Here is a 15,347-nt window from a genome sequence, read left to right as displayed (position 1 = left end):
GCTAACCCAAAGAAGGCAAGATGATGATGTCTCCATGGTGCGCAAATGTGTCTGCCTTTGCGCAGGGTGAACCACAACTGCAGTTGCCCTAGAATGTATCGCGCCGCCAAGGCCACTTTTGGGGACAATTTGTGTAGAGAGATTATGAAACCTAATCGCATGATGAACAATGTTCATATTTTTATAAATAAAAGTTAATTATATAAAACTGTTTTAATTGAGTATGTTGTGATTCAAAAATAATTAATTGGCAGAAGGGATACATACAAATTATAATCGTGGACCAACACATAAACTTGACAATCGCTGATAGCTGCGTGGGTGGCTGTCTATATATCGATGGCTTGGACTGCTCACCTCCTTACACCTCACTGCACTGCATAATGCTGTGGGCATGTTCGTTGTACATGCATTGCTAAGGCGCCCATTAGGTATAGTGGCCTGTGCGACAAGAGGGTGCACCGGCAATCAGCATCAAATTCACTCCCCCCTCCTCTATTAGACTGTTACATGCATATACACCCCATGTCACATACATTGGACAGGTGCACAGATGTTATTACCTTGGGTTTGGTTTTTCGGGGTTGGTGCTTAGCGACTGATGTGACATGCCAGTTGTTTTCCTAGGATTTAAGGTGAAGAGTAATGCCACCACAATGAGGATCAATGGGTATCGCAGTGGTACGAGGTCTAAGTACCTATTTAAGACATGTGATATTTTGCTGTGTTAGTGTTCTTTTGGTCTGTTACTGAAATATCAGATATTTTAGGTAAAAAAAATTGGCATCAGCAAACTACATGTGGTAAGTAAAATACCTTTATACATATATTTAGCTATATTGTATTATGTGCGAATTTGGGTTTTTTTTTTCTGTGTGCATGTTAAACAGGATACTTATTAGGCTGGGAAAAAAAAAATACAGCTCGCTTCATATTTGTTGCTTTTGCATTGTACCTGACATTATATAAGGAACATTATTCTTACATAACCCTATAAAATTTGGAACTTAGACTACAAAAAATAAGTGATAATAAACAAAATAGATGTTTCAAATATTTTTATTTCTTTTCTTTGGTTTTGATTTTTAATATATAATAACAAAAAATCTATATATATTTATAATTAATAGGGGTTTTAGAACAGCAGTTTATTTGTACATAAATACTTTAAGCAACACATCTATAAAATATTTCAATGTTGTCATTCTAACATGTATAAAAATGTAATTTATATCACTGAATTAAATTAGCATATGTTATAGCATGTTCTATATAAAAATCATTTTTAAAAAAATTCGGACATTAATACCAAATAATCTCTACCTTCATAAAATTTAAAAGTTTATAAAGTTTTTTTTCTCCATCTTAAACACATCTTCGAATAGCTACAGATAAATTAATACAAAATAAATTTTAAAAACACAAATGTTGAATTCATTATTTTTGATGGTAACTGTTCTTAGTATGTTATGCTTCCAAGTAATTTACAATAGGTACACACTCACAACTTGTGACTAGCTGTCTTGTGAAATGTCAGAATGAACTGTGTTGGCAATGTTGATCTCACAATAAGTCCACCCATCGCCTGACCCTGTCTTCAAGGTAGGAAAGTCTGTGAGACGAACACTGAAGCACAGCACTGTATTCAGTTGATAGCACATGCCTGCATGGCTTTGTCTCGCACATCGACTGGGCGCAGGGCAGGCGCCTAGCAGTTCTGCATGACGGAGAGAGTCTGCGTCGCGCCGCAGCCCACCGTGCCCTGGATGAAGTCGGGGAAGTTGCTCTCCAGGACGCGCATGGAGCCAGCCTTGCGGTCCGCCATGGCGTGAGTCGCCAGGCTGCACTGGTTGCCGCGGTGCACCAGCGCGAAGTTCTCCTTGCTGAACCTCGTGTCGGCGTCCCAGCGGTACACTTCGCTCGAGCCCTCGTAGCGGAAGAAGATGGCGGAGCCGCCGTCGGTGCCGACGAGCACCATGCGGCCCGGCTTGGAGCCGTGGTCCACCACCCGGCCCTCCACGGAGCCGCGTCGCAGACACTCCGCCTTGACGGAGAAGAGCCGCTTACCGGAGAGGTAGGTGAAGTAGAGGTAATTGTTGCCGCACTTCTTGCGCACCAGCGCCAGGGCCAGCACGTCCTTGCGCGCGCAGCCCAGCAGCAGCTGCGGCGGCAGCAGCACGCGGAAGCCACGGCCCGCAGCCACGTCCCACACCAGCACGGCGCGCGCCGCGGCGTCGCTGACGTACACGTAACAGTGGCCATCGCGCGCGTAGTCCACGACGAGCTGCTGCAGGCGCGACAGCGGGCAGGCCAGCTCGCCGAGCGGCAGCACGCGCAGCAGCTTGCCCGTCTTGGCGCTGAAGGCCACCACCTTGGGCGGACAGCGGCGCACGGGCTCCTCCAGACTGTCCACCACGCCGGTGTCCAGCACCCACAGCACACCGTGCGCATCTAGGAACAGGTCCACCACGCTCTGCAGCGCGTGGCAGTCGCCCTCCTCCTGGAGGCTCCAGCAGGGGAAGGGCGCCAGCGAGGCCTGGCAGCCGCGGTAGGCCAGCGACAGCTTGGCGAGCGTCACGGGGTTGCCGCGCTTGAACCGGGGCAGCGCCACGAACACCTCGTCGCCCAGGATCTGCGCACGCGTCGCGATCACGTTCTTGGGCACGTAGGAGCCGGCCTTGATGACCAGGGCCTTGGTGCTGGCGCAGGGCCACTGGAAGGAGCCGCCGATCCACATGACGGGGTGCGAGTGTCGGGCTTCGCGCGCCAGCAGCGGGCCGAGCGCTGCCAGCACCAGCGTCACGCCGAGCGCTCCGCACGGGGACCTCATGGAGCTCATCTGCCGACAGAACCATGCAGGCAGCTCACATCACTTACAGCCAGAGGGTCCTTTCTGATCTGCAGAATGAATTAACCTGCTGAAAGGTAATGTCCTTAATATCTTGCGAAATATAATTATTATGTTTATAATCTGAGAGAATGACTGAAATTCGAGTTAGGAGTTTCCATATAATGGCATTGTTGATTTTGTATCACCTAGAGTTGGTTTCACAATATCTGTGTAATGTTTGTGTGACCAAGCTTGACTCGGTACTGCGAGGAACAGGCCAGCTGGCTGGGCGATGCCCTGCCTGACTGAGCATGAGCCTGTAGAACAGGCGAGGACAACAGACACTACTTACCTCAGTATTACATGAGTTCATATGAACACTTAGAATTAATACACAGTTTAACGATGCACTAATGCACTCATGAGGTTATAGCAAGAAAATTTCGGTCATAAACATGCTAAGTACACTGTACACATTTATTAGTTTTGTAAAGCGATAGCATTGTCGTTTACCATGTGGTATTAGCATGAATACCAGTGCATTTACCCCCCACCACCTACATACAGCCAGCCAGGGCTGGCTCGTGTCGACCAAACTGCTGGACTGTGATAGAGCCCACAAGTACAAGCAAGCATGCCGAGTGGCACACGAGCTCAGTCACTAGTCAGCACCCTTATGCAATGTACTACCATGAGGCATTGCAGTCGTTGCACTTCATGACTGCTCCCCAGTGCAACGACTGCAATACCACTAAATATTTACACACATTATCTGCTCAGCTTTGAGTTGTAGGCAGTTATAACAAGAGATACATTTTCATTTATTAGATCATGTTTCTCGATAATAAGGCAACAAGTATCCCTAACATCGGTACAGACAAATTCTTTAAGCAACGAGAGCGTGTCGACACGAATTATCGAAGTGACATTTCATTACAGCTGGTGAGGCGATATAAGGCAATGGTGTTATTATAACTTAACTGCAAGATTGTTTTACAGGGAAAAAAATTGTACCTTTTAGATTGTTAGGAAAAAAGTCCAATGATCACAGGCTAACAGGCACATCCAGTCAGTGACTAGGCACATCCAGTCAGTGACTAGGCACATCCAGTCTGTGGCCAGGCATGTTAGTGACCAGATGCATCCATTAGGGAAAACCAATGAAATCTTGCAAAATACAGTTCAGTGAATGTTTTGCTCTTGACAATAAATTCGCAAAAAAAAAAAAAAAATAAAAACATCTTGACTTGTGCTGAAGCTTTATTTATTTTCAAACAAAATTGGGTTTGGCCCCAAAACGAACAAACAATAATCTGTACCATGTAATAAAACTTTCCTAACGATCATGAAACAGTTAAGCTAAGTTTAACTACACGGTTCTGTTGGCCTACAAGGAATGTCTGGTGAAATGAAAACCTTTAAGTTAAGCTTAAAATTATTGTGTCACTCTAAGCAAAGTTTGGTTAGCTAAGTTTAACTTAGCTGAGGTGGACCTGGCCCTAAACCAACTTCGTGCTGACTTTGAGCGGGGATACTGAAGGTGAGGGTTGCTACCTTCAGTTCCAACTCACTTGCGTGTTGTTACTTGCTATGCATGTGGCATACTTTAGCTTGGCTCAAGGTTGCTTTCATAGACCTTAGCGTGACTCTCGCAGGTGCCCTGGAGTAGGGCACTCGATGGCACATTTGCATTATAGCATAACTGCCTGTTTGCGCACTTGCATACTTCCTCACTCGCAAACTGGCAAGATACCTCTGTACCTTTATCTGTGAAGTTTCACTTTTAACGCATATGGCAGACAGGCACCTGTGGGTTTTTATTACGTTTTAATAAGGAAACAGTTATTATCAACATTGGTTAAGAGTTTGGAGAATACTATGGTGTAAATTATTATTCACGGAATTGTTGTATTCAGCACAACTTTCTGGCGCCTTCTCCTTCTCCTTCGTTTCCAATTCCTGTCATTTTGTTTTCAAGGGTTACCAACTTTTTATTTATAGTTTACTGAAGTAACCGACAGATGTCAGAGTAAGTCCGAGGTGGTAAAACAACTTACCGCGGCCCTTTAACAAAACGACCTCGGTGGGAAGTATACTCCCCACTGCCCGGGGAAGGGATATATATATATATATATATATATATATATATATATATATATATATATATATATATATATATATAACATTTACAAAGCAGTTCTTCAAGGGTGAACTGGGCTGGGGGCGGCGCAGCTTACAAGGATACTAGTCTGGAGCGCGTGGTACCTGTGGACTGCAGAGGCGCGGCGAGGGTCGACCTGCGGGGATCGACTGTCGAGGGTCGACTGGCGAGTATCGACCTGCGCGCGCGAGGAGCGGACTGCGTGGGCGCTAGCTCGCGCGCACAGCTGCTTATAAGAGGCGGCCTTGCCACGGCCTGTTGTCTCCTGTCCCCAGCACGTGACCCGCCGGTAAACAGCCCCCTGCCCCCTCCCTGTTTCCCTCTGCACGGTGGCTGCGAGGGACAGCGTGTCCATGCTTGAAATAAATGCGACATGTTTGGCGAACTGCTCGGATGTCAGGTTTCCAGAGTCTCTCAGTCCGGCGCCGACCGCCAACTGGGATTGTGACGTCATGGCCGCCATCTTGGATCATCTTGGCCTTGACGTACGAACTTGACCTCGATTAAAATATCTCCATTACTGAAATATTGCACCCCGAGTGATATGCATTACCCTGGATAAGTTTTTACCTAGAAATAAAAATTTAAAACATTTCTTAAATAATTAAAAAAATACCACCTTTTTTCATATCATCAATTTAGGAGTACTTAGTTCGACCCTGCGAGTTGCAATGTAATAAAAAATTATGTATGATATAAAAATATATATAAAATATGTATCAATAAAAACCCAATTACGTCATGGATTTCGGAAGTATTGGGTTCGATTCAGTGTAAATGAACTCGTAAAATAAAGTTAATATATTTTTACCCCACAATATTTACCAGATAACCACCTATACCATTACTTTTATGACCCTTCACCAATGTGGCGTCAAGGCAGCCATATTGGCATGTTGGATTTTCTTGTCTGCTAGAGTAGGCTATCACCATATCGGTTAATTTTGTTGCCTGCTAGAGCGCACTAGTGTAAATCACAGAATCTTCCATATCGTCAGTCATCTTGTCCACCATCTTAAACATCTTTAAAAATTATCAAGAAAATTCGAAAATAATTATAAAAATTTTTTATAAAAATTTACACGTTACTCTATCGTTTGATTCGAGCAAACTTGGTTCTTGTCCAATCCTTGGTCAAAGCAAAAAATGGTAACTGCATTACTTTTCTTCAAGCTTACTAGTCATACCAAATGACTGTACACAAGTGTCCGAATAAACAAAATGTCTGCCGAGCAGACCGTATAAGGCGCACATGTTGCCTACTATAGTGCCAATTTCAACAACAATTATATAGGCCAACCAAAAGCCCTCATTTTTTTAATCGATACCGTATATGATATGCATTTCAATCAATTCATGACTAATGTCAAACATTTAGGCCAGGTGACTCGGTACCACTTAGTATGCAATACGTCCAAGTAAAAACAAGCGACCAGCATACAAGTCTAGAGTTTCCTGAGCAGAAGATCTGCTGTGTGGAGTTAATCTACATGCTTTATGCTTACGAAAATACGTATTACAAGCATATAGTACAAGAGTCTCCGAACTGTCATATTTACAGTGTTTAATTAATTCTATAAGGTGTTTTACAAGCTTATTAGGAATTTTTTTTACAAAATACAAAATCAATTAACTAAGCTTATTAGAAGACCAAGCGTTCCTGTAACATGTTTGACGCTTACTACAGACCCAAGAGTCCCTGAACCAAGTGAGATGTCATCCTGACTACTCTTGTCAGCTCACAGTAGTCCTGACTACACTCTTGTCAACACACAGAAGCTCTGACTACTCTTGACAACACACATTTGGACGGACATTCCACAAAAAATACGCACATTTGGACGCTCATACATCTACTTATACGTACATTTGGTTGAATATTCGTCATGATATTGGACGCTCATTCGTAATCATGGCTGCACATTCGGACGCACATTCATTATGTAGTACGCTCATTCGGACGGACTTTCAATAAAAAGGACGCATATTTATAAAATAAATGATGGATATTTATCAAAAAGAACTTACTTTTGAACGCAAATTCATCATTCAGACGTTGGTCGCAAAGTTATGTGAATCTACAATTAATAGGCTTGAATGTAGTCTCGCTTTTCATGGAGATGCTACTTCCATTGTCTTTAGTTTTCCTTAGATATTCAATATCGTTCCATTCAAGCATCTTACCAAAATCACGAGAGCCATGATAATAATCACTTACAAGATAAGGCCACGGTTATCCAAGATGGGAGTCAGTGCTATGCTTCACACTTGTTCTTCTGGCGCCGGTCATAATATCATAAATTATGTCTAACATTGCGAGATACAAAACATGTACATGAAAATTCATACTCGTTATTGCGGGCAACATGTAAAGGTGTTAGAACTCAAAAACTTTATTGAAGTGAAACTTATAATGCGACTTCCAACAAGGTTTAACGCTACCATGAAGGGGGTATGGAAGCACAGTTGCGTTAAACGTTCAACGCTCCTGGGGAGGGGAATAGAAAGAGACAGAGCGAGAGTGAATGCGTGGCACTCGAACGCATGTGCGTAGTATACCTGTTACAGGCCAGCGCGAGCGTTAGCAACGAGTAGCATCCAATATTCCAAGCACATGCGCGTGGTATTCTTTCTGTGTAGCGAAGTAAACAGCGTGAGTGTCGTGAAATTAGTTGAAATACGTTCTTGTTGTTCTATTTTATTGTTCTATTTTAATTTATAATATTCATTATTTCATTTAATTGTTTTTTTTTTTAGTTTGATTTGATACAATATGATTTCACTAAAAATCAATTTCTACCCCTTCCTATTTTCATTTCCACATTACGAAGTTTCACTTCTTCCGCGCGGAGGGACTCCATGCACTATTTTTTTATGTCTATTTTTTTTTTTCAATAAAAGGATCAATGAGCTCACTTTCCTCCTGTGTGGTTATATGTTTGTAAGAATCTCTTACGAAGACTTGACTAATGGTCGCAAATTTTTGATGGAGTTTCAACCAAGCCACAGTAAAGTTAAAAATGACAAATTAAACATACGAATATAAAACATGTGACCCAGCTCTTAAAGCACGTGAGCGTTCAAGGACGGAGTATAACAATAGAGTAACGAGCTCCTGTAGAGTATGCAACCTGGCTACACGCACGAGTAATGCGGGTGCATGCTCCGTGTGTCCAGGCTGACCGCTGTCACATCACGTGTCGGTCAGTAAAGTTTATTTGGGGAGGGGCTCGGGCCCTGGGCCATCCACCAATGTAGGGGTAAACATTACAAAACAGAAAAAAATACACGACTCTTTGCTGTGAACTGTTTATAACGACAGGGAACAATTAGCAAAAATATACATAAATTATATCCTACTTCTCTAGCTTGATAGTATATGTATATTATATTTTTAACTAGTTAAAATTAGTTAAAATCAAAAAGCTTATTGTACTGGCCTGGTCTCCCAAAAACATAGTAATACCCAATAAATTTAGTTACGTTGGCTGATAATTTACTAATTTACACCAGTTATGATTATTCACAATTAAATGTTTAGTATGTAATGTATTTACTTGAAAAACACAAATTGCGTTATGTTCAAATAATAAAAATGATTTATTATTACTGGTTACCAGGAATATGATCATTGTCCTAGCATGTAAGTTTCATTGTCTAAATTGCTCATAGGTGGCAGCACAATCACAATGTCAGAACATAACTAGTCTTCTAGAGAGTAGTGGTGTTATGAGTTATTATGAAAAGTAAGATCTCAGTTATGTGTAGTTTACTTGTTCAAAAGTTTTTCTAATTTTGCTGTTAAATTATTATCAAGAGTCATTTTCCTAGACTTTTTTATTATTCTATTCTATTATTCTCTTATTCTAGTTAGAACGAATGCATGATAACAGTGTTGATTTTTAAGGAAAAACTAACGTCAAAATTTTGGAGGAAACTCTCAATATTTATATGATGCAGTTTCATAATTGCCCTGCCTAGAGTTACAACTAGCATCATATCATGTAATAAGCCTAGTTGTTTATATAAACTCCTTCCCAACATAAGAAAATGCCTAAATGAACTACAACAGGCCCAGAGTAGCCGCACCTCTAGCGCAAGATGCGTCCAGACACAGGCTTGCCGGCGAGGCACACATGCACAACCTACTGATGCCTGCCTCTGTCTCGAGTGTCAAGAGTGTCTCGAGTGTCACGAGTATCAAGAGTGTCTCGAGTATCAAGAGTGTCTCGAGTGTCACGAGTATCAAGAGTGAGTGGAGTGTCACGAGTATCAAGAGTGTCTGGAGTGTCAAGAGTGTCTCGAGTATCAAGAGTGAGTGGAGTGTCACGAGTATCAAGAGTGTCTGGAGTGTCAAGAGTGTCTCGAGTATCAAGAGTGTCTCGAGTGTCACGAGTATCAAGAGTGAGTGGAGTGTCACGAGTATCAAGAGTGTCTGGAGTGTCAAGAGTGTCTCGAGTATCAAGAGTGTCTCGAGTGTCACGAGTATCAAGAGTGAGTGGAGTGTCACGAGTATCAAGAGTGTCTGGAGTGTCAAGAGTGTCTCGAGTATCAAGAGTGTCTCAAGTATCAAGAGTGTCACGAGTGTCTGGAGTGTCAAGAGTGTCTCGAGTATCAAGAGTGTCTCAAGTATCAAGAGTGTCACGAGTGTCAATAGTGTCACGAGTGTCACGAGTGTCTCGAGTCTTACTATAGGTACCAGCTAGTATCTATCGCAAGTGAAAATTGGGTCGTGAACAGTTTGAGGTATAGAGCAATAAAACTTCAATGCACTCCGGTGTAATGTAACTGACTTTCAGGAAGAACGAGACAGGTAACTCCAGGAGAATACTGTAACGCAATGTTGCACAAATAAAAACAATAATAGAAGCTTCCAGAAGTATTACTATTCGTGGTAGTTTGTGCCCTGCACTGATCTAGACGGTCACATCTCGGCAGGTGGTCCTCCCTGGAAGCTGCGGCAGGACACAGTCGCGAGCTGACAGTACCGCCCGGTGAGCTGAATCCAGCGTCTCATGTCCCTTAACTTATCCAAGTAGTTTTTGCGATTCAAAGTTCCCTTTCATAAATTTAAAGGAAGCTTTGATTTTATAGGCTATATGAATAAAATGTCTCACAAACTAGATGAAATTATAAGACTTTAAATATAAAAATTATTTAAAACTAAGTCTCACATGCACATAGATTGTGTACGTTTGCTTTATGTAACTGAAACTGACACGTCTACTGAAAGTGTAGACTAACTAGCGGGCTCTGAGTAGAGCGCCGCTGGCAGGAGTACCGTGTGATCTCGGCCAAGGAGGAACTGCAGACACCACGGTGGCGTCTTGGCCCGTCTTAGTCATGGCCACCGCAACTTTACACTTGCAAATATCTAGCTTCGCATAACCCGACAAGAATGCACAAACACGCGTATTTCTGAAATCAAACACAAACTTTGGAGAAGTTGCCACCACCTCGAGCTCCAATAAAGGTATGCAAAGATACGTGCGAAATGGCCAATGTATCATGCCACGAATATTTCCTATAGCTGTTATTTGTTTTCGGGGAGAACATATTCCCAGCCAGAAAGTACGGAGGCGTGCGCGCCGGACTGTAAACACGGCGGACTGCTGTATGGTCACACTCCTGGGCTGTTGCAGGCCGTTATCACGTAGACACACGGCGCGGCTGCCCTTGGCGGGTCGTGTTGCACGGCGCGTGGCATGCGTGCCCGAAGCCCAGCTGCGACCCGCGCGGGACCGCAGCCACTCGTCACACGCCGGGCCTGCCGCGGCCCAAACAGCTCGGAGCGTCATGCCAGGGAAATATATTTAAATAAAGACGTTACTCGCATTACAAGCACAAAGCTTGATCCCAAATCAGCTTTTCAAAACAGATGTTCGTTGAAAAATTACTGACTCATTAGGTACAAGCAATACTACAGTGGGTGATTTTCTTAAGATTTATTGAGTTTAAAATTGTGGTTAAGCTGTCATGGTCACAATGCATGCTCGACTAAACCACGAGAGGCGCTCCTGTTATGCCGCGTGTTCAAACACTTCTCAGTAGATAGATCACGTGTGTTCTGGTGCAGGTTGGCTTGGTTAAGGGCTGTGTGGTCGGGGGAGGGGGCTATCAAGGTTATTATTAGATGGACCGGGAAGTCGTAGTATGCTTCGTTCTAGCACAAAAATAGTGTTTACACGGAGAAACAATGTTTTGTTTAAAAGTAAATTTTGTTTTAACATTAGGCATTACATTGTTACATCAACCTCATCAGTTTTCCAAAAGTCTGAACGTGTTTCCTCACAAAATCGGCAGGAATGTGAGGATATTTGACCTAACTTCCCATCAGGTTTTATTGTGAATTAATAACTAACAAAAGTGCACAGAGGTCTGTCATAATAAATTCAATTAGGAATTAGTTTATATCAATGTGAAGCATGATAACAGAAAACCTATTATTATTTGTAACTCTTGTACAAAGCCCGCCTACGCGTTAACTCGTGGTAGCGGGACAAGTCATGTAAATATCTCCATTCCTCTCATATTTCTCACCCCCAATCCTCCCCTCTAGGCATCCAGACTATAACAGTGGGGGCGACGGAAGACTACCATGATGGCAGTATTGCGCCTGGCCTCTTCGAAAAAGTACCATAACGGAAATATGCCATAAGTACAAAGGACGAGACGGAATTCTAACATATTTTCTTACACCCTCCATGGAATGAGTACAGCAGCATTGTCCTCCAAGTAGTGTATAGAATACTCGGTAGGTAGCGCTGTCAACCCTCTTGCTGTTTCTCAGGTTAACGTTAAAGCCTACAGATTACGCTTCAGACGGTGATAGTTGCAATAACAAATCATATCCATATGTATTCTTATTACGACGATTAAAAAAATACATGTGGTACCTAGTATTCCATATTATTTGTATTTCTTATACATTCTACGGAATGAGGAAAACGGCCTTACTCGTAAAATTGTAATGTAACTAGCTTCATAGAATTTACATTTTTGCACACTGGCATACCTAATTGAAGTAATTGTAGATCATTATTTAATGAGTGCAAATCCAACTCAAATATTCAAGGATTTTCTTATGTAATGTTTTCTGTGACTGATCACAAAAAACACAGATGTCAAAGTTTTTAATGTCTATAATAAATTATTTAAAGTCTACAAAATGTGTTTTTAAGTTGCTGAAATGCGAGGGAAATATTTTTGTGTAGTGTAGTTTGTTGGCACAGGGCAAGCAGCACAGGCGCTCTAGGGGAGACATAGGCTCGTACATTTCGAACGTTGATGGGCTTTGCACAGGCTTGTAGTCTTTCAAAAATAAACTCTGCTGAAATTTAAGTATTTTTTATATTAGAAAATAAAAAATATTACTATGCGTAGCATATTATCCTGCTTCATTAAAACTGATCAAACTGAAATTCATCCTTACAGCACCTATAAACGAATTATGACATAAATTAACAAATAAAACACAAGATATACACTGATACACATCAATGCGACAAAACACGAAACAACACAACACACAGATAGATAAAGATTGATAAAGTTCAGTTAACCAATTGGTTACTTTGGTTTTCACAAAAATCTTAAACCGAAACTAAAATGGTGTATACAAAATAAATATGTAGATAAAAAAGTTTTAACAATGAATATTTGTAGATTATTCAAAAGGAGTTATAATTTTTTACACATTTTATAGTTACTAATTGTTTTAAAAGTGTCACTAATTCTGTAATTGCAAGTTGAAATTCTTAATCCAAAACGAGTCATTATGTCTGAACCAACAAAAATGGTAATAAAATGTTTATAATAAAAAGTGCATCACTGATCGAACGTCTAATAAATAGAAAATGCAAATAGGCTATATAAGAATGTAGCATATTCAAAGTAATTTAAATGCCTGAAATTTCTAAATAATAATTTAAGAACTTTTTCTGCATACTTTCAATTCTTCCCTAATTAAAATCTTTTGATGCAGAGAAAGTTTTAAATTAAATAAGATATAAAGATATTCATGTGTTGCTAATAGTATTATCTACATGTTGGTGAAAAAAAGCTTGGCATCCAATATAACTCGAAGGTCTTAAAAGAGGACACCACGTTTAATGTCATTACTTAATATGTGATAATTCTAATTAATAAAATTAGTTTTTTTTACTAAAGGTTATACAATAAATGCTATCGTTATTCACAGACGTTTGTTAACTTGAAAATCAGATCCGGACAGCTGAAATATCTTGCTGAATAGTTTCACAAACATATTTCCCAATTATATATATTTTTCATCAGTTTCTTTTCTTAATGAATTTTGATTACCGTTGGAATATCTTTATTAAATATTAAAGAGTAGTTGAGATAAACTAATACTTTGCGGAACACCTAATACCACGAAATTGCATTTGCAAATTTGACTGCAAAGCGTCTATTTGTAAGATAAAAACGTATATACCACGCATTGCATGACGAGGCCTAAAATTGACAATGTTTTAATCATACGATTATGTTGGAAAGTATGAAAGGCTTTGCTCATATTGAAATAAATAGAATATTTTTTTTTTACATCTGGATTTATACTGGTACATGCACACACACACACACACACACATATATATATATATATATATATATATATATATATATATATAAAGCGAGTGTTAAAGACTATATTCCTGATTGAAAACTATGTGGTTTTACAGAAATAATATTTTTAGGAATAAAATTCATGTGCCTATAAATATTTTTACGTCAAAAATGCTAAAATACTACAAAACAAAGGTTTTTGACTAGAATTTAACCGTCAATAATACTTCAAGAAAATATGTACCGATAAATGGTTGAACACACAACCGTTCACTGACTGATGCACACTTAATTAAAATATTTTATGTACAAAAACAATTTTTTTTAATGTTTTAAATGTTTGAGATTTATTTATAACATGATGAAATGATAATGCTACAGTTAATAAAAGCTACAAAACTACAAAAAATATATATATATTTTTTCAAAACTCCGTTCTCCCGGAGAAACCCCCGGAATGGCCACCGCATGGGGAGCCCAAGAAAAGAAACGGGTCCCCATTTGGAAGCCACCTAGAAGGTTGTTTTCTGTTCCACCCACCGTTTCTTTGGTAGCCTGACTTGTTACAAGGGATTGTATTCCTACCAGAGAAAATGCCACCATTTTGTCTGGGCAATCCGCCTTGGAGGAGCCGGGGCGCGAACCCGGGTCCTACAAGTCACAAGGCAGGCGCTCTACCCCAGAACCAGAGTAGTAGAGCGGATACTTGCAGTCTTCTTAACACTGACATGATGTTATTCCACGAGTTTACTGTAGTTTCGTGTGTCATTAACACGTGCAGTAACATTTAACCTCGGTAACGAACAAGTTTATGTGTTCTTATGTTGTTCGTTCAGCATGAATAAATTGTGTAATTTCATAACAGTGAAATATAATTTGCATAACTAGGCTGGCAATTTTTTAGTTACTTTCCTGCAAACAAACTTACAATCCCGCTGTACAATAATTATATAGAAATATAGGCTAGTAAAAATATATGTATGAGATTGCACTGTCGATGGTAAAGTTATTTTGATATAAATGTTAGATATTAAAAGAGCGTGTTTGATTAAAATATGTGTGTGCTTACAAGCATGAAGTTATTGTATAAATATTTTATTTATTTGGTTTTAAAGCCACAGAAAAGTTAACATTTTTATATCACTTTTGGCTTTCTTTTGTTTTACCGTGCTTAACATGCACAGCTAATCCATGGAAAGCTATTCAAACAACTGTTTGCAAATAACTAAATATTGGAGCTACTGGGGCAACACGAAGCATAAATGGTAACACTATTTTGTAGTGATACAGTTATTTTCATGTAAATGAACAAATTAACAAATAGTTAAGGTTACATGAATATTTCTGTTCCATTTACAAAGAAAATTTACGGTGCACAACGGCAAACAGAATAAATCAACGATGAAACTTAACAGATAAAAAATGAAAAAATTGGTTGTCTGTAAAGTCGGTTTACGGACGATAGTTTAACGTGACAACGTCATAACAAAACATTGATGAAAGGATTGCATACTTTTATGAATAAAATTGAATCATTTTTATTTTAATAATAAAAGAATAAATACTTGAAATATTATACTTGTAATCAGATTTTTAAAATGCAAGAATAATTTACCTTTATTGCCAAAATTGTTGTTGTAATAAGCAATGAAAACCACATTAACTTTTAGTTTAAATATAATTATGAACAAGATTTCATATAGATAAAATGTAATAAAATATCTAACATAACCTATTATTACTGCACTCGCTGACAGATGCTACTTTTTT

General features: G+C 39.9%; 1 protein-coding gene across 1 annotated transcript; it reads right to left on the bottom strand.

The window, feature by feature from the left end:
- Nucleotides 1-1,061: 1,061 nt before the first annotated feature.
- Nucleotides 1,062-5,199, bottom strand: LOC134535465 (protein yellow). The gene is made up of 2 exons (XM_063374576.1): nt 5,096-5,199; nt 1,062-2,839 (listed from the first exon to the last, which is right to left on the bottom strand). The coding sequence occupies exon 2, from the start codon at nt 2,837-2,839 to the stop codon at nt 1,709-1,711; it is 1,131 nt and encodes a 376-aa protein (XP_063230646.1). The 5' UTR covers nt 5,096-5,199; the 3' UTR covers nt 1,062-1,708.
- Between the last annotated feature and the right edge of the window lie 10,148 nt (nt 5,200-15,347).

The sequence above is a fragment of the Bacillus rossius genome, chromosome 8 (assembly GCF_032445375.1).
Source record: "Bacillus rossius redtenbacheri isolate Brsri chromosome 8, Brsri_v3, whole genome shotgun sequence".
Classification (NCBI taxonomy): domain Eukaryota; kingdom Metazoa; phylum Arthropoda; class Insecta; order Phasmatodea; family Bacillidae; genus Bacillus; species Bacillus rossius.
The sequence above is the reverse complement of the archived record's forward strand: the minus strand, read 5'-3'. Positions and strand labels throughout refer to the sequence as shown.